At 34.9% G+C, this 23579-nt stretch overlaps 1 protein-coding gene across 1 annotated transcript; it reads right to left on the bottom strand.

Moving 5' to 3' along the window:
* Positions 1 to 6197: 6197 nt before the first annotated feature.
* LOC143918802 (juvenile hormone esterase-like) lies at positions 6198 to 11873 on the bottom strand. The gene is made up of 3 exons (XM_077440870.1): positions 11552 to 11873; positions 8899 to 10181; positions 6198 to 8578 (listed from the first exon to the last, which is right to left on the bottom strand). Exons 1-3 carry the CDS (start codon positions 11684 to 11686, stop codon positions 8419 to 8421), a joined length of 1578 nt encoding a protein of 525 aa, XP_077296996.1. The 5' UTR covers positions 11687 to 11873; the 3' UTR covers positions 6198 to 8418.
* Between the last annotated feature and the right edge of the window lie 11706 nt (positions 11874 to 23579).

Raw genomic sequence — 23579 nt, 5'->3', positions numbered from 1 at the left:
TCTCTATCGAACAATTTATTAAATAATTATCAAAACAAAACAGTTTCTTCACAGTAACAATTGCCTCGCGACTGAATAAACCACATGCGTGATTCAGAAAAACGCAAATAATGAAAAATTCACAATTACATAAATTTAAAAATAAATAATTGATTATATTTAAATATGTAAATTGTAAAATAAAGTCCAAAGCAACAACAAATTTAAATTCAATATATAACGTGTTGAATTTTTGATAAATTTAATAGCCGTTTTATGATCACTGAAACATTCGAGTTAACAAATATCCAGAATGTTAGACAAAAAAAAAATTGAATATACTTTTATACCATACCATGTCCACCTGTGCTTTACCTGTGACTAAAAACATTTCCTATTCAAGAATCTCTCAACCTTCCCACACAAGAGCTCAGGTGTCCAAGTATGCCCAAATATTTTTTATACACACACAAATCGTACCACTCATGCTAACGCATACAAAAATCTGACGGCGGCGATCAACACACGACTTTATTTCATTATTGTTAGATAAATGGGATGAAATCAACGGATAAAATTTTCCTGCAGAGCTGTCTAACTGTCGGCTTATTATCTATTCGTGTGTTGCGGAAATTTGTCGTGGGATACTTTCAACAAAGAGAACCAAATTGCACTTCCGCGTTTGTGGGACGCTTGGTGGTCACCCTACACCGCGGAACCTCCTCACGATCGGCCAGGTGTTCTACCCGAGGGCCCGTGTGCTCGACTTGCGAAACCAGGGCTTTTTTATTAGACAGAAACATGCCATGGAGGAAATATGTCTTCGTAGACTTCATCCCATCTTGAGTAATTGCTGGAGTACTGCAGATACTAGTTAACAAATCTGTTAGAAGGCTAGTTGTACTAGTGCTCCCGAAGATCTGTACGTATGTATGTGGTTATGATATAATTGTTATTGGATAAAAAGGAAGTCGTGGGTAAGTATAGGCACGTATCTGGTAGCGTTTTAAACATCTGGTGATTGTGCAAAAGAAATTATTGATGATCGTTTCGTGTAAGTTGAGCAAGTCACGACGTTCCAGGTCGAGGAACATCCAGCGATACCATAACGTCATGTCGGATGCTTTTTGCGGCGAATGCTCCATCAATCACTTCACTATGAAGTGTACTATCTGTATCTATAATACATACATATAAAAGAGAAGTGAGACTAGAAAGTGGCCAACCAGGAAGAAACTTGCTTTGAACGTGTATAATATATGTATCCAATTTGACAATAGAACTAATAGTGTAGAATAAAAATTGATTTCTATTAATTATTTTAAATATTTAAGACAGATTTATAGTCATGTCTGCAATCAAAAGGCTGTATTATCAAAATCAATGAAAAAACAAGTCTGAAATTTTGTAATAATATTTTAAAAACATTGATGATATGTTTTTCAATTTATCTTTTCATATAGTGATTCTCAAAGTTAGTGTTTTTTTAATCAAAAATTTTACATATTCAATTTGAGCTATTTGAAAAAAATCTTAAAATATCATCTAATTCCTGAAAAAAATGTGTCAAAATTTAATCGAATCAAAATGAATGTTTTTGTGAAATTTTGCCTAAAAAATGTGTCCTAAATAATTAAAAAATTCTAACTAAAATATTTTTCGAATATTGACATTGCAAATATTTTATGATTTCATAGCATCTCAATCAAAGTTCAATATGTTTTTTGTTTAAACTATATATTCAAAATTTATTGTACCGATAATAAAGCATGTATCATTAGCTGACTTTTGTATATTACAGAATCTCAAAATTAATTCTGTGTGCAGATAGCCATAACTCTTCCTTCATGTCATGCAATATGCAAGCGCCGAAACGTGCGACAACAATTCATTTAATTCAAATGCCAAATATAATAACACGCTTTTCGAATGTAATATTTATCAATTTAATACTGACTCGCCCCAATAGCGACTTCGTGTCGAAATTCCTACCACGAATGTGTCTCGCGAATCGTCTTCTCCTATGTAGGTAGATATGTACCTATCATTAAATCGAGTCGATGCAGATTGTGTTTTATTGCGACGACGCGATGACCGGCATCAATGCGAATAAATAATAAAGCTAAACCTATCGTTACCGCATAATTATTTAAATAAATAACACAATATCGTTTTGTTATACAAATTACAGCGCCCCGAGGCCACGTATGAGACTCGTCCGTGTGAACGGACCGCTACAACTCACCGATAACATAATACGCTCATAAAAACGGCCATATTGAATTTGAATATTCGAACGTTTACGAAAATATTCAAATGAAATATCAAAAAATTGAATGAAGCTTGAAATTTTCAATTTGAAAATTAATTAATATTTTAATCAATAAAAATGTGTAAAGAGTATACGCTCGTAATATGTCGCCAGTTGGACTCACCTTAGCGAGAGCGAAACAGAGCTATGCACTTAGTTGAGTTTATATATGAGTGCGAGCGAGACAGAGAGTCATTCATAGCTTGCTTAATTTGATACAGTCGACGTGTAGCTTGCGGCATTACCGTTCTATTTTAATTAACGCTAATTTTTAATTAATTTTATTGTCCGTGTAAAGATTGGTTGACTATTTTACGACGACGCCTATTTATTTATATATGTTATTATGATTGGTTTTGAAGTTTGTTTCGCGGCGCCTTTAGGCACGTTAAATGTTTGTAATTTGTCAATGATTTTTTAAATTTTTTTATTTGAAAGGTTTAAAGTGTGAAGGAATATATATTGAATTTTTAAATGAAAAATGTATTTTATATCTAAAAATAATAATAAAATTTACAAAATCAATTAATAAATGTGCTAAATTTAGACGGGCACACCAATTACAAGCATTCTACAAGTTTTGATGTCGGCGCTTTTTTTAGCTTGCTAAACAGTGTCAATGGATGGTTATCCATCCACAAGGCCATCCACAGGCCACATACATACTCTTTCCTTAAATAATCCTTAAATGGCTTGCTAATTGAAACGTCGAGACGTTGAAAGACGAATCGTCAACAGCGTTGCATTTTTGACGCGATTATGAGACTCACTTCGAATTCGGAAACACCAAAAACTAAAATATGAAATATAAGAAAATTTAATTATATTTTTCTTTTCCTTTATTACTTTTACGTTTTTATACGGAATAAATATAACGGATATAAAATATGTCGATACAACACGTATCCTCATCATCATTTAGTCACGGCTATAGCTAGGATTTTTTTAGGGGACGCTGAAACACAAGCACAACCCCCCTCCCCTCCATACATTTTTTAAAAATAAAAAAGGAAGCAATTTTATAAGTTATTTTTCGTTCCTAGAATTTGCAAATATTTTAAATATTTATGAATTCTTATGACTTTTTATGACTTTTTTGAACCAAATCATCAAATTAATTAATCAGGCGATTTAATATAATTTTTACAAAATTCTTACGTATCATATTGTGAATTATCAAAAAAAAGTTAATGTTTTCATACTACATATTTAAGTGTCTATTGAAAAAAAATTCACAAACTCCAGTTGAATAAAAATGATTTTTTTTCTTTGCATATTATTTTTTTAATTTAAGTCCCCCCCCACTTTCATGTTTACAGCTATCAGCCAGACTCAGGCGGCCAGGATGCTTCAGCCTACCAAAAATGGTTCACTATTGTCAATTACTATTTTTTTTTTTTGCTCTCTTGCATTATAGGACAATAGTGAACCATTTTTTGTGGGTACAAGCATCCTGGCCGCCGAAATCTGGCCATCGCTCATCACTCATCACTAGAGCCCGGAATCTGAAGGGGCTGTTTATTGTTCAAAGTTTGTAAATGCATTGTTAAAGGTTTGCCGAACCTTTATTACAAAGGATTTACAACAATGGAACAATAGGCGGCACGTTTCCGGCCCCTTCAGATTCCGACCTCTACTCATCACTCATCACCATCCACTGCTGGAACCTTTTCCATTCTTCTCTACGCTGAGCAACATTCATCCATGTATCTCATACAATTTCTTTACTCCATCCTTTTACATTCTTTTGGGTACCACTCGAACACTTTTCTTGTCTACCTTTCATCCATTCTCCAATACTCATCTTTGACTTGCTGCATTATGTCAACCTATTTTTACCAAAAAGAGATCATCCGAGTTCAGTCAAATGGAAATTTTAGAATTTCAGCATGAAACTTTGTACTCGTGTACTCGTTTGCATCTCTGGACCAGGTTCGAGTACGTCATTGAACTTCGATCCTCAGGTCAGATTTCTGGTCACCTGAGCTCGTTAAGTCTTATTGTCGGCGACCGAGTAGCCGATGACGCACGGCGAAGAGGTGAAGTGGAATTATTACCGGTGAGGAATGTGAAGTGGCGCCGTCGAGTCTCGTGCACACCTGCGCTAAACCACCTCTGCGCCCACTGATCTCGGTGCTGGACCACGCTTTGAGAATGACCAAAGACTTTGGCGCCAATCCACTTCTGCTGATAAAAAAGACGAGCTCGCTAGGCCGAAATTCTCTCAGAGCACTAATATATGGTAAATCTTGGAGATAGAAGGGCCTAAAGAAATTGAACTTTAGAACATTGTATAGGTATCTATGTAGGTATATGCAAATACATTGCCGAATTGTAAAGCAGAAAGCATTTAGAATATGGAACAAAGAAGCAGAACTTAAAACCATACACCATTGCAGTTAGCTTCGCAGTATTAGTTGTTCTGAGTCAGAACTTCTGACTAAAGGCCGGATAACCAAGGTGCCGTCTCGAAAAAAACGGACCCAGAGGGTGCTGTGTATTGTTCATTGCATTGTTAAAGGTTCGCCGAACGTTTTTTTTTTTGGACTTTAGCTTTGTAAATAGTACTAAACCGCCCCGATTCCTAGAAAAAGCACTGTGACTATCCGGTGTCTACTTCTGACCAATAGAATCAGTGGTGTAGTGCTTAATAAAAAAAATACCAGGTCGGTGTTTTTTTTATTTAGCACTTTAATTTTTACGACCCCCCCCCCCATAAAAAATAGGTATCCTAATATTGGTAGTACAAATATTTATAAAAAATCAAATGCCAATTAACTTGAAAAGTCAATTAATGAAGTGGTCTGAATATGGTTTATTATTTTTTGCAATATAATATGATATGCAGTTCTGAAAAATTTGTTAAATGATTCGATTTCGGCATCATCCAAAGTGTCTATAATTTTTTCAAAGGGTTTTTAAAATATTTTCTGCACTCAAATGAGCATTTGAGTGAGGATACGGTTGTAGTCACCAAATGTTAAAACGAGAGTCTGCTCACAATATTTGGTATACAAAATTTTATATGAAATATAAGCAAAAATATTTTTTAATTGTAATCGAAAAACAATTTTTATATCAAAGTACCAGGGCGGCGACCTGGCTCAAAAATAAGTACCAAGGCGGCGACCCGGCCCGACTACACTACTGAATAGAGTACACAACAAATCGACTAAGGGTGAAAGCACACTGAGTGGTATGGAACGTCACGTACCTGGCTTGTAAACAGTGGGTGTTCCCCAAACCGAATTTGGGTGTAGTTGCACGTGCAGAATGCATATGTTTGGGAGGTCACACGTGTATGCATATCCATATCGTAGAGATCGGCGCGTCCCAGAGCTATTTAGACAAAAAATGGGTTCACCATTGTCTATTACAATGAAATACAAAGCTAGAGAGCAAAAAAAAGGTTGGCCATTGTAATAGACAATGATGAACCCATTTTTTGTCAAAATAGCACTGGGTCGCGCCGAACTTTATCTATGTATATGCAACCGAAAAGTTTCTCCTAGATTTCTTCAAATATGGGATTCACCGTTATCGATCACAGTCAAGCAAGTTTAAATACAAGGATACAATATCACCAAAAACACTCCAGTGGGTGATTTTTGGGAATGTGTACTGTGTATATAGGCTAGAGGTGCTGCGTTTTTTTCGCATGTTCAAAAGTATCTAAAAAAAACACGAACCACGTACCACTCAGTTTGTTTTCGCCCTAATAGTAGTAGTAAAAAAAAGGAGTCAGAATCAGACCAAAAATTTTTATAGTGTAACTTAAAAAGAATATTTTAAACTCTGAATTATTTCTTAATATAACTAAAAATCAGCAGTAGACTTTTAACACTCATACGAATAAAACAAAGCATTCTGGAGACCATAACGAATGGTTTTTATTTATTTTTTCTTTCAAGTCGGATAGTGAAGTCTATTGTTCATCTAGACTAGAGGCAGCTCCCGCTGTTTCGTTCCGTTAACCTTTTGATCCCGGTCAAACCGCAATGGTCCGACTAATGAGATGTGTGTCTCGTTTATCTGATCATTTTTTTTATTCGGTCCGATATTACGAACTTTAATGGACCACCTGAACAAAATCACGACTGTGCCAAAGGCGGCTACGACCGCCCAATTTTACCCGTCGAACGCTTCTTTTTGCTCCACACCAACGAGGAAACAATAAAAAATATGCTAAAAACCATCGTCGAATTCCTGGAGACTGAAGCCTTGAGGAATTCATATTGACCACATTTTCAAAATTCGTAATCAAAACTCACTAAATTTGGATATGTGTGTCCAGTAATAGCTTTGATTGCGTATAATTAATAGTTTGTTTCGACATAGTGTCTCTTCCAAAATCCACTAAGGTGCAAATACATTTTCTCAGCTGGAACCACAGTGCTTGTGGTTCCATCTGGGAAGGGCGTTTCCTCAGGTAATTGTTAATTCTCCTACATACATATGTATCTTTCTCGTACAAAGTTGCTCCTACACATGTATCTTCAAATATATGAATCACCGTTATTTATTTAAGATTAAGTTTGAACCATTATTGCATTACAGAAGTACCTAATGCACCACAATTTGCGAGGTGCAAATCTAAAAGAGATGATCAAAGGAAGAGAGATGATCAAAACTCAACTCATACATTACATCAAATTATGAAAATAATGATGAGTGCAGGCTACCAGACAAATAGGCTAAAATAATCTTCGATAACCTACTCTCCCTGGGGTGGAAAATATCACATTCAGGCACAGTAACAACGATTTCATTAAGAAGTCGGATAGATCTTGGAATAGGAGCCATCCGATAAAGTACTGTGCGGGCAGAAGGAACAATCACTGTCAAACCTATGTCAATATGTAAAAGGATAAAATATCACCGAAAAACTCCAGAGGGCTAGTTTTGGACAGATCGCGACGGCATAAACTAAGCATGCCAGCGTTTTTTTTTGCACGTGCAAAACTATCTAAAGAAAAACACGTGCTGCGTACGATTGTGTACGATTTTCTAAGAAGAAAATTTTTGTCTTTTCTAGCATTGTAAAGCAGATGGATATCGGTAAAGAGGTTTAAAACTATCTGCATTTTGAAAGGATAAAGTTTATTTGGTAATTTGGTATATGCTTAACAATTTTCTGCCATATTCACTTACTGAAGCCTTCCACTAGTATAGAGACATAATCGTAGATGACGATCAAAAACACAATAAGTGTACGATATATTTACTGCATGACTTTAAATCTGACATCTCTACGAGCAGGCCTGTCCATCTGTCATCGTGACGGCCTTCAGTTCGTAGCAGGTTAATTTCGAAAACCCGTTACAGGGAATAAAAGTCGTCTCGGTGTATATTTCATGTGGGAGATAAATAAAATTTTGCCTCAGAAGGAACATCATGCTTTTTCGATTTATTTCAGCGGTGAGTAACAATGGATAAATTAGCTTGCGGTTTTTGCTCCTTGAAGATTTTTAGTTGAAGTTTGCACACTTATTTCGATTTTACGACGTATTGTCAGACAACTTCAGAACGTGCAGCTGCGTCTGCAATGATTTGTGACACAAAAAAATCAGCTTCAGCCGTAAAATGAAGAAATTTATTGAAGAAGATTATGTCTCTGGCATAAAAGTCTTTTTATTTGGATACTTACTTAAATTTTCTTTTTGCGGTCAAACATTATATTTCAAGCTTACGTACGAAATGAAAGATCCAATGTCTGCGTCCTTTCGAAACAAATTATTTAATCCTGTGCAACCGTCTTTTCTTGAATATAGCTGGTAGATATTCTTTCAAAACGCTTCTAAGAAATCATTCAGTTAGACAACCAATTTTCAAATATACTGTCAATTTATTTTCATAACTAAATCTTTGCAAACTGTCATAGCAGGAAGTATTCAATAAATTGACTTCAACTATTATAACCTTGTTCTTTTCTTTACATTGCTGACATGTTGTCAACAATATAAATAAGTTTATTTATACATTGAATTGTAACATGACTGATAAAGTGATAACTTGACTTTTTAGATAATATTGAAGGGCTAAATATTATCTGTTTGATGAATTGAAAATATCAGTTAATAGTACTCTTAAATGTGATTGAATATATGATTCTTTCAAAGTAATAATAATTATGAAGCCGTGTAAAGTTCCCTCCATAGTTGTTTTCTTTCTGGTAGCAGATTTTCGGCCATTTTCAATTCTGCACTTATTTTTAAATATCTGAAATTGGGCGACGAAGTTGGTGTCCATTTTTCGTTGATTATACTTGACAACTTTGGAGTTGGATCTCTGAAAAAAAAAAACAAAATGATAATAGTAAATTTTGGCATTAATGATTTGAATGGCTTTTTTTTCATAATTTTTTTATATATATATTTTTTGTCACTTTATATTTAATTTTTCGAATAGTTTCTTATATCAAAATATTCACAAGGATTGTATCTTTTCTATTTTATTTTTACTTTTTATTAAAACGTATAAATTCTAATTATATATGATTTTAAAGATGTGTTGAAATTAGTGCGCATTGATGTCTACAATGCAATAATGTAAGTGATTATAACAAAATATCATAGATTAAAACATTTTCATAATTGTCAAATACAAACCCTGATTTGGCGAAATTGGTCCACATTTTGGTCATGCGACATTTGACAGCCAAATCGCTAGGCAGTGCATCATCGGGATTAATAGCCAAATGGGTGAACAGATAAGTAGTATCATCTCCATGACAAGCTCCTGGAAAGTCTTTCTGCAGCAGTTTCTTAACAAAGTTCATATTTCCATCGTAAGCAAATAAATATAGATACTCGTTATTTTTATTGTACTTTAATCTTTGTTCCAAGGAAATCCACGTTCCGGCATTCATAGTCAAGTCGCCTAGAAATTCTATAATTGTGTCATCATTGATATTTCCATCAACGCTGTAAATGCTTCTCAATTTACTGTCCAAGTCTTTCATTTGCTTATTTAGGTACTTGGGAATGCATTCTATGTATTTTCCATCATCCAAGGCGGCTTTGATAGCATCCTTGTAGAATAATCCAGGCATCATCATCCCTTCTCTTTCGCAGATTCCAGACATAGCCGGTACTTTTACGAAGGAACCACTTTTCAGCAACTCTAGCGGCTCCCCTTTAATAAAACCATCGTAATCTTTGAGCTCGTTAATCACCGGAGTGAATGCAAATATTTCTCCTTCGCGTGTACTTGCTTCATTGATGATTATCATACACCCTTTTATCAAATCTTCAGTGTTTACTTTATTCAAGTACTCGAATACAGTTTCTTTTGAGTCTAGTTTGTATCCCAAGGATTCAGCTAGAGTCCGTGCCTTGGCGACACCGTCTCTAGTCCTCGCCCAAGTATTTAAAGTAGATCCTGATTGCAGTATGACTTTGTGGAATAGTCCTTTGGAGTACGGCGATAGCATTTGGTACTCTACCGAAGCAGATCCAGCGCTTATTCCGAATAGGGTAACGTTATTGGGATCTCCATTGAATTGCTTGATGTTTTGCTGTACCCACTGCAAGAGCATGTTCTGGTCTTTGAGACCCATGTCCCCGTGTGCGTTCACAGCATCCGTGCACAGATAGCCGAAGATGCTGAGACGGTAATTGAAGTTGACCAAAACGACTCCTTCCTCGACCAGGTATTCAGGTCCGCAGTTATCGTTGTTGCCGTTGCCGTTGACAAAGCCACCACCATGTATGTTGACCATAACTGGTAGCAAGTCATTTTGACCTGTTGGCAACTGAGGTGTGTGTACATTGGCGAACAGGCAATCTTCACTGCCCGATACCACTCCCGAAAATAGGTCAAATTGTGCAGCGAAATCTCCTTCTTTGACAGCATCCCTTATGCCACTCCATGGTTTGGCTGGTACTGGGTCCTGAAATGTACAATATAATAATATACCCGCGATCTGTTATATACCTATAATTTTAAAGAGTTCGTTTAATTTGCGAAGGCCCCCACCACTTCACGGAAAATATGCGCACGATAGGATTTTGTACTGACTTTTAGTCTATGTGCACCTATTCCGAGCATTAAGAGGGCTGTACACCCGAAACCTTAATTTTGTTGCCGTTCCTTTCGTCGATATATATATTGAGTGAATGTGACAATATATAAATTGAGTGAATGCGACAGTTGAGCTTCGACCAGATAATACGTATTTTAAATCGACAAAATCGAGGTTTCGTATTCTCCAATGTGCTCCTCCAAAACTGGACCAATTTAAAAAAAATTTCATCATCGGTATGAGGAAGATATTTTCTATGCAACTGTGAGCGTATTTTTTTTTAAATCGACCGTTAAATAAGCACGCTGTACTCTTTTCGTGGGCGAAAAAATGAGGCGATTTTATAGATGTTTGGCAGTTCCTAGCTCCTATAAAAAATAACTAATCAAAAAAATAAAACCACAGAAACATGCCTATAGGTGGATATCTATAGCATATTAAAAAATAATTTATCTAATGCCATAATTGAGGAAGGGAGAAGTGTAATACGTTTGTATGGATAAGGCGCTGGTGTCCAGCCCTCTTAAGGGTGGGCCTTTAAGTCCTATTATATAATTCTTGATGTTGTCAATTTCGTATATATGTATCAGTACCAATGTACACACATACATATATCATCATTTGTGATTTGAAATTTATGAATAAGTCTGAGACTTTCAAGCCTGTTAAATAATAAATAAAAGTTTATGCTTCAGTGAACCTTTTGGTATATGTATGTATACAAACACAAATAATACAATGATAGTGATGTCACTATCATTGTTAGGTATATGTATTTATAATGGATAAGTAGGTACATATGTATTCGATTAGGTAGCATTGTTGTGATTTTGTACAATGATCAATCAATAGTTCAAATAAAATATTGCTACGTACGTACATACATATAATAAGAGTATACATAAATACTAGATGTATGTGTGTAAATTGTACATATAATACATATGCATATCAGTTCAATTAAAATATTCTAAAATCGGATACATATTGTTGAATTTATATCAAAATTTAAGCTCATATGAAAAAATGTTCGCTTTAAAATATAAAATTATAAAACCAAACTTAATTTTAACTCATTTAAATATTTAGTTAGAAAAGTTATTCAAAATTAAAAATTCAAGAGGCATTTTAAAATCGCCCATATATTTGCCGCAGCATTTGCTATTCAAATTTTTAAATGTGTCATATTATATAATTTTTCGTTCATACAATCATGTTTTCTTATTGATTTTTTTTACCTTGAACCTGAGCTTCCCAATCGGTGGTTCTGCATAAGGGATTCCCAAGAAGCTGCAATATTTCGTACCGCTGGAATTAGTCACTGCCACTCCTCTCAGCTCACCTTGCGCAATTTTCACAATTGGGTCGGCCATTTTCAATGATTTCGCGCGATTTTTCGCCGATATTTTGGTCGCAAAACGGCTCAAATTACGACCATCGACCGTCGCTGAGCGCAGCCAACTGGTGAGCGGCTGGTTAAATTGATACCGTACGCCTACTTATCTCGTTAAAATGCTATTATTGTAATACAACTAGGTACACGAAACAAACTTTGATACTACAATTATCTCCAAATATCATATCAGTATTGATAATTTTCGCAAAAACTTTGTAATAACAAAATAAACGGTTGCAATGAAAGCATGTATTTTTTTATTCAACTGAATAGTTGATAACCTTTACATGTTTTTTTAGCTTTGAGTGAAAGATTCAATTCTGATCATTGCCATTTCCAAAGCGGACATGCATTTTTTGCATCGCGTGCAAAAAGATAAATATAAGATAAGATGTTTAAAAACTAATTCAAATTTGAATCCTTTTTTGTATAAATTTTTTTTATCATTCAAGTTCAAGCATAGTTTGCTTCCTAATTCAGGCATTGACTATGTATTTTAACTATGCTAGAAACAGTGGATATATTACATCTATCAACAATGCCAACATATTAAAAAAAAATCATCCGACGGCTTTTTTTTATTTTATATGATCACACAGGAAATCATAAATCCCAAAACAGAAAAATATATACATCTTGTCATTTATGCAAACGACCACTAATAGAATATAATAGTTAGCACACATCCTGGATAGTCATATTGCATGCCTATGCTATCGACTGTGAATAGTTTTTTGGTCAAATTCAATCAGAACCGGTCTGCGACCCACCTGAAACGCTTCGGGTTTAGAAACGCTGAAACCAGAACAAAAAAAATGGATCTGACTACGGCTAAATGCATCTCAGATTCTGGTTTTGACTATAATTCCGAAAAAAAAATTCCACGACTCGTCCTTGCGCTAAAACAGTTTGAGAATCGATCGCATTATTCTCGATGCGTGTCGAATTGGCGACCTTTCCAATTAGAATGTGACGCTTTTTTCGCGCGACACGGCAGACTCATATATCGACCCAAAACCTTCACATTATAAGCGTACACGTGTAGCCAATTTTTCAATTATTATCAACTATCCATTTCAGACATACACAACAGATAAAAAGTGGCCCAAAATTTATCATCCGGTTTATACTGCGAATAACTTTTGAACCATGCCATAAAAAGACAATCTGTGAAATGAATAATATTATACCAGGTTGGAAAATTTTTACCATATTATTCTAAAAAAATAACTTTGATTAAACAGTCGTACTTTTGGACTCGGAAAACAACAAATCCGAATCTCGCACAATTTATAGTTTTGACCTTTAATTTTATAAAATTATAAGAATAATTGAGGATATAATCAATCAAGCCATCCGTGCGCGGTCAAATTGAAAAATGAATATAATTAGATTGTAATTAATTTTGCTCAATTTCCGCACAAGTTAAACAGGCAATTACGATTGCAATAAATCGCCAGAGATTTGGTTTTAATTGTGCGCCAATTAAATTGCGAACCGAATGAAATCTAATTGAAAAATAAGGTGATTACATTTTGGCATATAGATATTACATATTATTATTGTGGGTAATATTATATGTATCTGCATGTGTACATACAACAAGTTGTTGTGAAAAGCTTTTTAACACAATCATAAAGAATGGAAACTAATTGCTTCCCGTCAATTTTGACGGGTTATAATGTAAACAAGACACTTTATAGTTCTATGATTGTGAGTGCGAGATTGCAAATTTCAATTTAAATTTGCACACGGGAAATTGCGATAAAATTTGAATATTCAAAGTTGAAAGAGGTCAAAATTATAAAAGTGTCCATACGGAAATTATGTGTATATCATTATTAGAAACCACTTAAGTTCTCTTGACACTTCTATTCACTTATTATATATGTATATACTCGGCATTTAATACTTTCAAAAATGCCTGTAACTGAATGTTTGAATCTGAAGAACAACTGATGTTTCAAAGCATGTAGCATGACGCCAATTAAAAAGTCAATTAAATTTATGTCATGTCATATCGCGCCAGTATGCATATGATATATTTCTTGTAAAATATACATATAATCTACATAAATTAAGAAGAAGAGTACTGGGAAGAATTTCTTTCAATATTTCGAAAACGTGTCCAATTAGAAACAGTGAAATTATTTTCGTCAAAGTTTTAGTAGATATCAGAACTTCAATCTTAAACCATTCAATTTACTATTTTTCAAAGAGGACTCATAAAAAACACGATTATAACTCCGACATTTCCTATTCAGTCTGACTCCGACTTTAAATCTGATATTAAAAATTTAAAAACGTATTTTTTCCCGTTGGATTGGTTTTTGATATTCCGATTCCAACTCCTGCTTGCTTCATTAAGCGGTGAACATAATATCAACAGTGTCTTCATTTTCAGATGTACCTATACAATGTACATATGTACTTTCTACCCTCTTATATTCAATCGTTGTGGGAAATGAATTTTCTATCGGTGTCTTTATAGTTTACCCAATAGCAGCAGCTCAGTGTTTGCGTTGATGCTAACCACCGAGAAGTTCCTGGGTTCGAGCTCTGGGTTGACCTCGATTGAAGATAATTTATTTTGAGTATTTCTACATTGCTGCTGGTCAGACTTTGATATTTGTCGATCGTTTCCCATCAGGGTTTGCCAATTTATCTTTGTTAGCGAAGTCTCCGGGGGCGCGGACGCCTGATTCTGGGATACATATAATTTCGAAAGAGACAGTATATATGTTTGTTTGTTCGTGACAGTCAATTTAATATAAAAAACAAATGAGTATTCAAATAAATTTATATAAAATAAAACTATTCAAATAAATTTTATAAAATGTTTACTATTAGATTCGTCATGTATATATTACAAATACCGAGCGAAGCCGGGTAAAACCACTAGTATTTGATAAAATGAACTTTTCGAAATAATAAGATCGTACGAATTAGCAATGACATGAGGATACGGCGATCACCGATGAAGTTTACAAAGGCATGCCGTGCAATACGATTTAGTGAGTCTGCGACTTAGATATATGTATGTATCTCTTGGAAAACTTGGAAGAAGACGTTCATAGTTTTAAGTGAAAAATAATGAAGTTAAACAAATTTGAATGTATACATAATTCATCCTAAAATCCGGCACTTCTATGTAAATATTTGCCTCTACATCACTATCTTCAACTGTGATATTCAAGGAGGGGATATATTCAATTGATATTCGTGACCCTTTAGTATACTTTTGGGTGTTTGTGAGTCACTCTTAGTTAGTATTTCAATATTCATATACATTGTGATACATAAAGATGAGTCGCAGTCGCAGAATTTGTTAAGGATTCCATCACATCCCCGCTTCCTTTTAATTGATATTAAATCATAAATTGATATGATTTTGTCGTTTAAGATCAAAAGGGGAAAGTTCTAAGTCTCAAGTCTCAAGTCCCAAGTGCATTTAGTGCAATCAGATAATAGGTCTGTGGGCTAACCCCACAGGTGGCAAGGTCGTCCCGTCTTGGCGCGACCTCAGCCCATTGGGTCTGTGGGGCTTGGACTAGGCCATCGACGGGGTGTGTGCGTGGGTGGGTGGGTGGGTGGGGTAAAAAAAGGAAGGTCGATTTCGGGTTAATTCCGCGGGGGAATGAATGCGTCGGCGGGCAAGAAGAGAACGAGCGGCCGGCGCTCTTGTGGCCGACATTCTTGCGCGTCCCGCTGTCCGCCGCGCTCAGACTGTGACCGTCGAGGTGGACAGCTTCAATTGCAGCGTCACAGTCTGAGCGCGGCCGGCGCGAGGTGGTCGGCGCCAGTCTGTCGCGAGGTGAAATACTCAGGTGCATCCAAACCTGAACCGTGTCGAGATCTCTTTACAGCGTTTTTTAACTCTTTTCTAGCCGCTATTTTTATCGTTGTTGTTATTTTCAAGCCGTTCAAGGATGCACTTGCGGATTCAAAGTGCAGTACATATATTGCGATAAATCTTATGCGATTAGGCGATTATAAGTGTGCTTATATTATATTTATAAATAAACTCATTTTGTTTTTTTGTTTCACTTTTTGAATTGATTTGAAATAAAATTCCTATTTAACGAACTAATTGAACGTGTCAATTTTTTTTATAATAATGAATTTTATACATAATAAATTATTACTTATATATAATAATTAATTTATTATCCAGCTGTGTGGCTCAGTGGTTGCGTTGATACTAAGCATCGAGAGGCCGCCGGGTTCGATCCCGTGAGCTGACCTCAATTGAAAAGAATTCATTCTGAGTATGTATAATCTTAAATGCTGCTAGTCAGACTAATATATTTGTGACTCCTATCAGAGTTTGCCAATTTATCTGATTTCATTGTTGAAGCGGTTCCTCCATCAAACAATATCTTTACAATTGTTATTTCATTGAAAAATTTGGAGATTCATTGTATTAATTTAAAATTGTCATTTATATTTGACGACTCCCTGTTTTTGGCCCCCCCCCCCCCTTTTGCCTCTTCTCCCTTCGCACGATTGAAGCAATTTATATTTAACTAAACAGCTTTAATAGCCAGCAGTATGGCTCAGTGATTATTGGGTTCGAGCCCGCTATACTGCTGGTCAGACTTGGGTGTTTGTGAGTCCAAGTCGATAGTTTCTTATCAGAGTTTGCCAATTTTATCTGATCACTGTTGAAACTGTTCCTTAAAATTGGCAAAAAATCACCCTACCTGCTGTCACAAATCATCTGTATTATGTAAGTATGTACAATTTATAAAAAATTATGTACGAGTTAAAAAATCCATAGATGTCTCAATGGATTAATTATTTAATTAATTAATTTATTGTTAATTTCGTGTTCTTCAGCTTCTCGAAATTTGTGATTTATGTAATAAAAAATGCTGCATTTTTTGTAATTAACTGTCCAGGAAGGCGCATTGGGGTCTACCTGTCAAGCCTTCCTGGTATATATCTATGTAAAAATAAACACATATTTCAGAAAAAATATCACTTGTGATAAAATTATTATTATTAATAAAGATTATTTGAAAAATTAGCATTCATATAGCCAGCAGTATGGCTTAATGGTAGCGTGTATGTTTAGCAGCATGTGATCAGTGTCTTCAATCCGCCATACTGCTAGTTAGATTTGGGGGTATTTGTGACTCCAAATCAATCGTTTCTCATCAGAGTTTGCCAATTTTATCTGATCATTGTTGAAAAGTTTCCTCAAAATTGGCAAAAAATCATCTTTCCTGTTGTCACAAATCTTCTATATTTATTGTGTGTATAATTTGTAAAATTATGTACAAAAATCTAAAACCGTAGATGTCTCAACGGATTAATTTTGTAATTAAGTAATTGTTATTTCGTGTTTTTCAGCTTCTGGAAATACAGTGATTTATGTAATAATAAAATGATGCATTGTTTGTAATTAATTGTCCAGGAAGGCGTATTGGAATCTTCCTGGTATACATATGTATATCTAAGTAAAATAAAATAAATAAAATAAAAATATGAAAATAATTCAATTTCAGGTAATTAAATATTGCTTGTAAAACATATCTTGCAAAAACTAAAATACCTACATATATACATATATAATTGGGATTTTAAATTTTTTTGGTGATTATTTATTTTTAATTATTACAATTGCCATTTGAATTATTTGTACATATTTCTAATCGAACACAGTGCATACAGAACTAGCAAAATCATATGATTTATAGAATAATTGAGCATATTTCGCATCATTTCAATATAACCACACCATAAAAAATGTAATTTATAACAAAGCTATGATTTTATGAAAGAAAAAATCCAAAAACCGCTGTAAATATATCGTGATGTTAGGTCAGTGTCGGTCCGGAATGGTGTGAATCGTGATTTGATTCTCACAAGTCCGCGTAGCTCACGGCTCAACAACACTCACATGCGTAAATGTAAACACGTCACCTCGACGCGCCGCGCCGCGCAATCCCGCGCGATTGCGTCCCATCGACTCGCATCGACACTTGCCAATACATTCATCGCGCTAATTTGTAGAGCGACCGTTATAAAGTGGCGACGCTCAGATGTACGATGCATTTGTCAAATTAGCACTTTCCGGAGCATTCGAGATTACACATTTTAAATGTCAAGTACATATGTACACGCGATGAATGCATTTGCACGGTTAAATGTCACATAGCACAAAAGCGCAAAAGTTTCACACCATCGGCACAAAGCAACAATGTGTCCCAATTATACATACGGAATCTGTCATAAATCTCCAATTTACCTGAACAAAATTGCTTAATTAGTTAGTTAGCCAGCAGCATAGCTCGGTCGTTAAGCTTCTGCCTATCACCGAGAGGCGGCGGGTTCGATCCCGCGAGCTGACCTCGATTGAAAAGAATTCATTCTGAGTATAATCTTAAATGCTGCTGGTCAGAATTGGATATTTGTGATTCCTATCAGAGTCTTAGCAAATTTATTCCTATCAGAGTTTGACAATTTATCTGATTTCATTGTTGAAGCGGTTCCTCCATCAAACAATATCTTTACAATTGTTATTTCATTGAAAAATTTGGAGATTTATTGTATTAATTTAAAATTGTCATTTATATTTGACGACTCCCTGTTTTTGGCACCCCCCCCCCCTTTTGCCTCTTCTCCCTTCGCACGATTGAAGCAATTTATATTTAACTAAACAGCTTTAATAGCCAGCAGTATGGCTCAGTGATTATTGGGTTCGAGCCCGCTATACTGCTGGTCAGACTTGGGTGTTTGTGAGTCCTGGTCGATCGTTTCCTATCAGTGTTTGCCAATTTTCTCCGATTTCATTGTTGAAACGATTCCCGACAGAGAAATGTAATAATATTAGAAGGGCCCTTACGAATAAATAATTGTTGTTAATACGTCTACGTGGGTGGGTGGGTTACGTTAGCTCATGACTTAGTCGTAGATGATTTTTGGAAGGGAAGGGAAAAGCCAGCAGCATAACCCATTGGTTGTGTTAATGTTAACCACCGAGAGCTTCTCGGGTTGACCTCGATTGAAAATAATGTATTCGAAAGTATTTTTGGAGTCAGACTTTTTTATATTTGTTGGAACCGTTTAAATGAAAATCAGTTAAGTTGGCAAACTCTGATAGGAAATAATCGTCCTGGAGACATATGTATATCCGAGGTCTGACCAGCAGCAACCGGTGGGATTGAACCCGTAACCACTTTGTTCGAAAGTATTATATGGTAACCACTAGTCTATGTTACTGGAATATGATTTGAAATTTATAATCTATAAATTTATATACGTAAAAGTTTAATACTGAAGAGTATTCAGAGGGAAGGGGAGACAAGTCGAGGTACAAGTAAACAATCAGGTAAGATCTTTATTATGTAGATGCTCTTCTGGTGATATCCAGGCTTAGTCGTTTAGTCGAGCTTTATGATTGGTCGATATGTCGGGTTCTTCGATTGGACGATGAGTTCCAATTCAATGAGCACTGACCGTCCTTTCTTTACGCAACAATACTATAGGTGTCGCTCAGGGACAACCCGTAATACCATCATGAGAAAATATAAATTTTCCAAAGATAAAAGGCTTTCATACAATTTTTTCTGAAAAGTTAATTTTCTTAACTTTCACTCGTCTGAGCAACGCTAAGCAATTCAACGTGTAGTGTACATGCATGCATTTATGTAGGTTATTTATTGTTTCGAGATTTCCACGTACGACATTACAGGCTGAAAATCCTTACGGGAGTCACATCAACCGAGCCATAACGAGTGGAGTATGGTATGCGGTTTAAAAAACGCAACGTGCCTTATTTTTATTTCATTTTATTCGGATTTTATTTTATTTTTGTAGTAATCGACCGGTCTTTTCCACGGTCCAGATGTCCTTGCACCTTCTGCGATTCGAGCCGTGTTTTCGTCTCTCTCTGGCCCTGCGTCTCTCCCATAGTTTCATCTCAGGTGTGCACACGTGTGCAGGTGGTTGACCACCCTTTGTGTCCTGGGAAAGATCTCGCGGCCGAAACGAGGCGCGTTCCTTCGCAACCGAACGTCAAATCCGACCGCGAGTGTGGCAAGAAAATCTCCAATTATTACCGTCAATATCAATAAATCTTAAATTTTTTTCAATTCAAATTATAAAAGGGATTATAAATATAATATTTATCGAAAAAAATTATCGATTTGGATTGGTTTTGTATTTTTAGTTATATTTTTTCGTGGCGAGTTGCGAAGCTCGCGTCCTCGCCTTGAGTACGTACTACAGGCGCACGCAGGAGTCGAATCGTTTATATTTATTTGTTTTAATTAATTTAATTGGGAAATTTGAAGTGAATGTTTTGAGCGGTGTTTCTCAAAGTGTGTCGTTGTCGATCGGTTGATGTGCTCGTTTGCGATCTTCAATACAATTGCGTAATTTAAAAATATTTTTGGGTTTAAATTGTATGGAATTGACGCTGTTCCCAATTTAATTTTATTTATATTAATAATACTCGTCGCATCTTTGCACTTATAAAGTGTAAATATATAATAAAACTTCCAATGGCTTTCATAAACCAAAATTGCATTATCAATTTGTTGTCATAAAAGTTTATAGTCTTATTTTCATTACACCGTTTCACCAATACAGGCTATTAATATTTTTGCTATAAAAAGGAACATTTATGACAATCTTTCGTACTTTCTCAATTTTAAGGTATGTATATCCGTACACTTTTACGATTTAAGTGACACAATTGAAACGTTCTCCGACCTATATGTATAAAATATTTATAAATAATTCTTAAAACAATTAGCTACATTATATTTCATGGCATGACAGAAGTGCGAACGATATGCGATTTCTATTGGTATGTTAAGATTTTCTGACCAATGGTAATCGCGTATGCATGCACACTTGTCTAAGAGATTGCTCCAATGCGACGAGTGTGCTATACAGACTAAGAATTATTTATTAATTATTTAAACAGGTATACACGATACACCCATTTATTAAATACGATATCTGTTTAAACGATTAACACATATATGTACATATATGGACAAATTTTTGCAGCATTTTCTAATCGAAAATCAAGATGCTGAATAACTCGAATTTTTGCGAAAGGGATAGGACCGAGTTGACAATTTGTTAAAACCGTTTTAATGAAATCAGATAAATGGGCAAACTCTGATAGGATACGATCAACCTTGCAGTCAAATATCCAAGGTCTGGTCAGCAGCATACGGGTTGGAACCCGTGACCACACAATTAAAAAACATTAACTGCTAACCATTGATCTATGCTGCTGGTTATATATAATAAATCAAGATTTAGAGTTTGCTTACTGCTAAGTGAAATACAGATAGAGTGAGGGACGTTTTTGTAGTAAAATATAAACAAAAAATTGAAACGTTATCAAAGTAATTCGGTAGCTTTCTCCACGCACACTTTTATTGAAGTCATTATCGGATGTGTTCATTTTTTTGTTTTTGTTTTTTTTTTTTTATTTTGGTTTTATAACAGCCGCGCTTCGTTTCGCAAGAGGCGTGATTGTGGAAACGCTGTGTTCTTTTTTTGTTTATTATTTTTTGCTCTTCGCATTAAGTGCTGCCACTGCAACAACAGACGGATGTGATGTTTTTACAACATTTTCATTATTGCCGTACAACGGATATGGTGAAGGTCAATGGCGGATTAATTTTTTTGTTTCTTCGCTTTGGATTCAATTCACTAATTGCCTTATCAGTATTTTATTGCTACTAAATATTATACATACCTAGAAAGTTTACTCTTTCTTATATACCACACCAAAACTAATAATCTCCCAAATGATTTGGGCAAAATCCTAATATCATAAGCACTATGAGAGATAAAAATGTATACATTATTTTCAAAAGAAGAAGTCAAAAGGTAACGACGTAACGTTTGAAATCAATTTGAAGTCATATTGCAGACGATATCATATATACATGCATACATACATACAATATAATTAATACAAACATACATACATACATATGACATCGACTTGAACATATTACTTTCTTATTACTATATAATTAACAGCTGGATATAACTATTCTTTGAATACATACTACAATCTAATATGGTGATGGAAAATAGTTGTGCCCCATTTTATAAAAAAAATCTACTATTAATTTGGTAGGACAAACGGTGTTTAAAAAAAACAATTTTTCTAGATTATGAAAACTTAATCAGTTATCGATTTCGAGTTCGAATTTTCGTATGATCGCAAAACTTCATCTATTGTTATTAATATTGTAAATATGTAGGTTTTTGAGCTCTTTTTCCTATTATGCTGGACATTACAATTAGAATAATATAGGTATAATACTATGATTACTAACAAAATTAAATTAAAATTGTAAAATAGAAAATGATCAGTAGATCAGTTGCTATTGAAATAGATGTATTGTGAACATAATTTAGTAATAATAAAAAGCATTTAAAAATCAATCTATTATTATTACATACATACATTGATAAAGTAAGGAAACGGTCGGTAGAAATTAAGTTATTTGATAGTGATAAAGTTTGATTGCTTTGATAGTTTTTGTTGACGATGTGAAGATTTTTGGAAAAAAAATTTGTCTACGGCGCCTTTTTGGCTTTTAACATAATAATTTGAATTTTTTTTTTTTAATAAATAAGCACATTTTATCATATTTTATAACTCAAGAAGGTCAATTGGCAAAGTATTTTGGAACAAAAATTTTTTTTTGAAAAAAAAAAATCAATTTGACCATATTTTGCCTGCCGCCCCTCCCCCGAGAATAAGTTAAATGACGTCCCTGCTTGCACGTAAATTAAAAATAAAGTTTATATAGAAATGAAGAAAGCAATGCTTGTAATCGAACCCACAACTTGATAGTGAAGAAAGGGATGATGATCTCACAATAAGAGCTTGGTCATTATTTAGTCCATTTGTAGCTTTGTCGACCTTCATCGAACACACGAAGATGATGATAAGACACGTGTGGTGTTGTGTGTGTCGGAATGTTGATGTGTGTGCAGAAACACGGATGGAATCAGTGTCGGCGCCGGTCAGTCTGGTGCACACCTGCGCAAGTCGCGACGAGCCACGGCACAATTAGCGAGCCCACGCACACCTGACCAATGCGTAATCGTCTGCACTAAAAGATACACATTACCGGTGTAACTAAATCGGATCTCGGATCGAAAGGGTCAATAGTGCTCTGACAGTGCTGCAGTACCTCTTCGAGTCGAACACAATGAAATATGTATAGCCGTTTCACAATAAAAGTGATGAAGAATCATATTGTTCAATTTATTATCCCAATATACGTATAAGACCAAACTAATGTTCAATAGTTATTGCATGCCTGATAGCATAAATTAGATATAACCGCATAACCGCAACTGTTTCCTAGTGCTTTTGTACAGGGATCTGTTGGCTATAGTTCCCTATCTCATCGGAGGGATATGCTTCTTGTGTGTCATTTCTTCAAATTATTAAGAGGTGATATTGACAACCCAACTAAATTGGAAGAAATTAAATTTTGGGTTCCATCTCGCCTCATTGATTAATTATCGGTTGCGTCCATTGTTCCAAACAATTAAAGCAAGAACTAATGTTCTTGCTTTTTTACCAATTGCTCGAGTCTTACGTTGCTTGAATTTGGTCAGTAATCACTGATATGATATTGTACACACATGTAAACATGTGTGCACGTGTACATGTGTGTACGTGTACATGTGTACACGTGTACATGTGTGCACGTGTACATGTAATTTCTGATTCAAATTTTTTACTATATGCTGATGACCTCAAATTATTCATGAAAATTGACAATGTTTCTGACTGTGAGGTCCTTCAGATTAATTTGAACTCTTTATGGAGCTGGGCGACTAATAATCATTTTCCTTTTAGCGTTAGT

This window comes from Arctopsyche grandis, chromosome 11 (assembly GCF_051622035.1).
Source record: "Arctopsyche grandis isolate Sample6627 chromosome 11, ASM5162203v2, whole genome shotgun sequence".
NCBI lineage: Eukaryota > Metazoa > Arthropoda > Insecta > Trichoptera > Hydropsychidae > Arctopsyche > Arctopsyche grandis.
The sequence above is the reverse complement of the archived record's forward strand: the minus strand, read 5'-3'. Positions and strand labels throughout refer to the sequence as shown.

Excerpts from the sequence above, each read along its gene's own strand:
- LOC143918802 (XM_077440870.1), bottom strand. The coding sequence starts at position 11,686 with ATGGCCGACCCAATTGTGAAAATTGCGCAAGGTGAGCTGAGAGGAGTG. Across the intron at positions 10,182-11,551 it reads TTGGGAAGCTCAGGTTCAAG|GACCCAGTACCAGCCAAACC; the intron begins GTAAAAAAAATC and ends TGTACATTTCAG. Across the intron at positions 8,579-8,898 it reads ACCAATTTCGCCAAATCAGG|AGATCCAACTCCAAAGTTGT; the intron begins GTTTGTATTTGA and ends TTTTTTTTTCAG.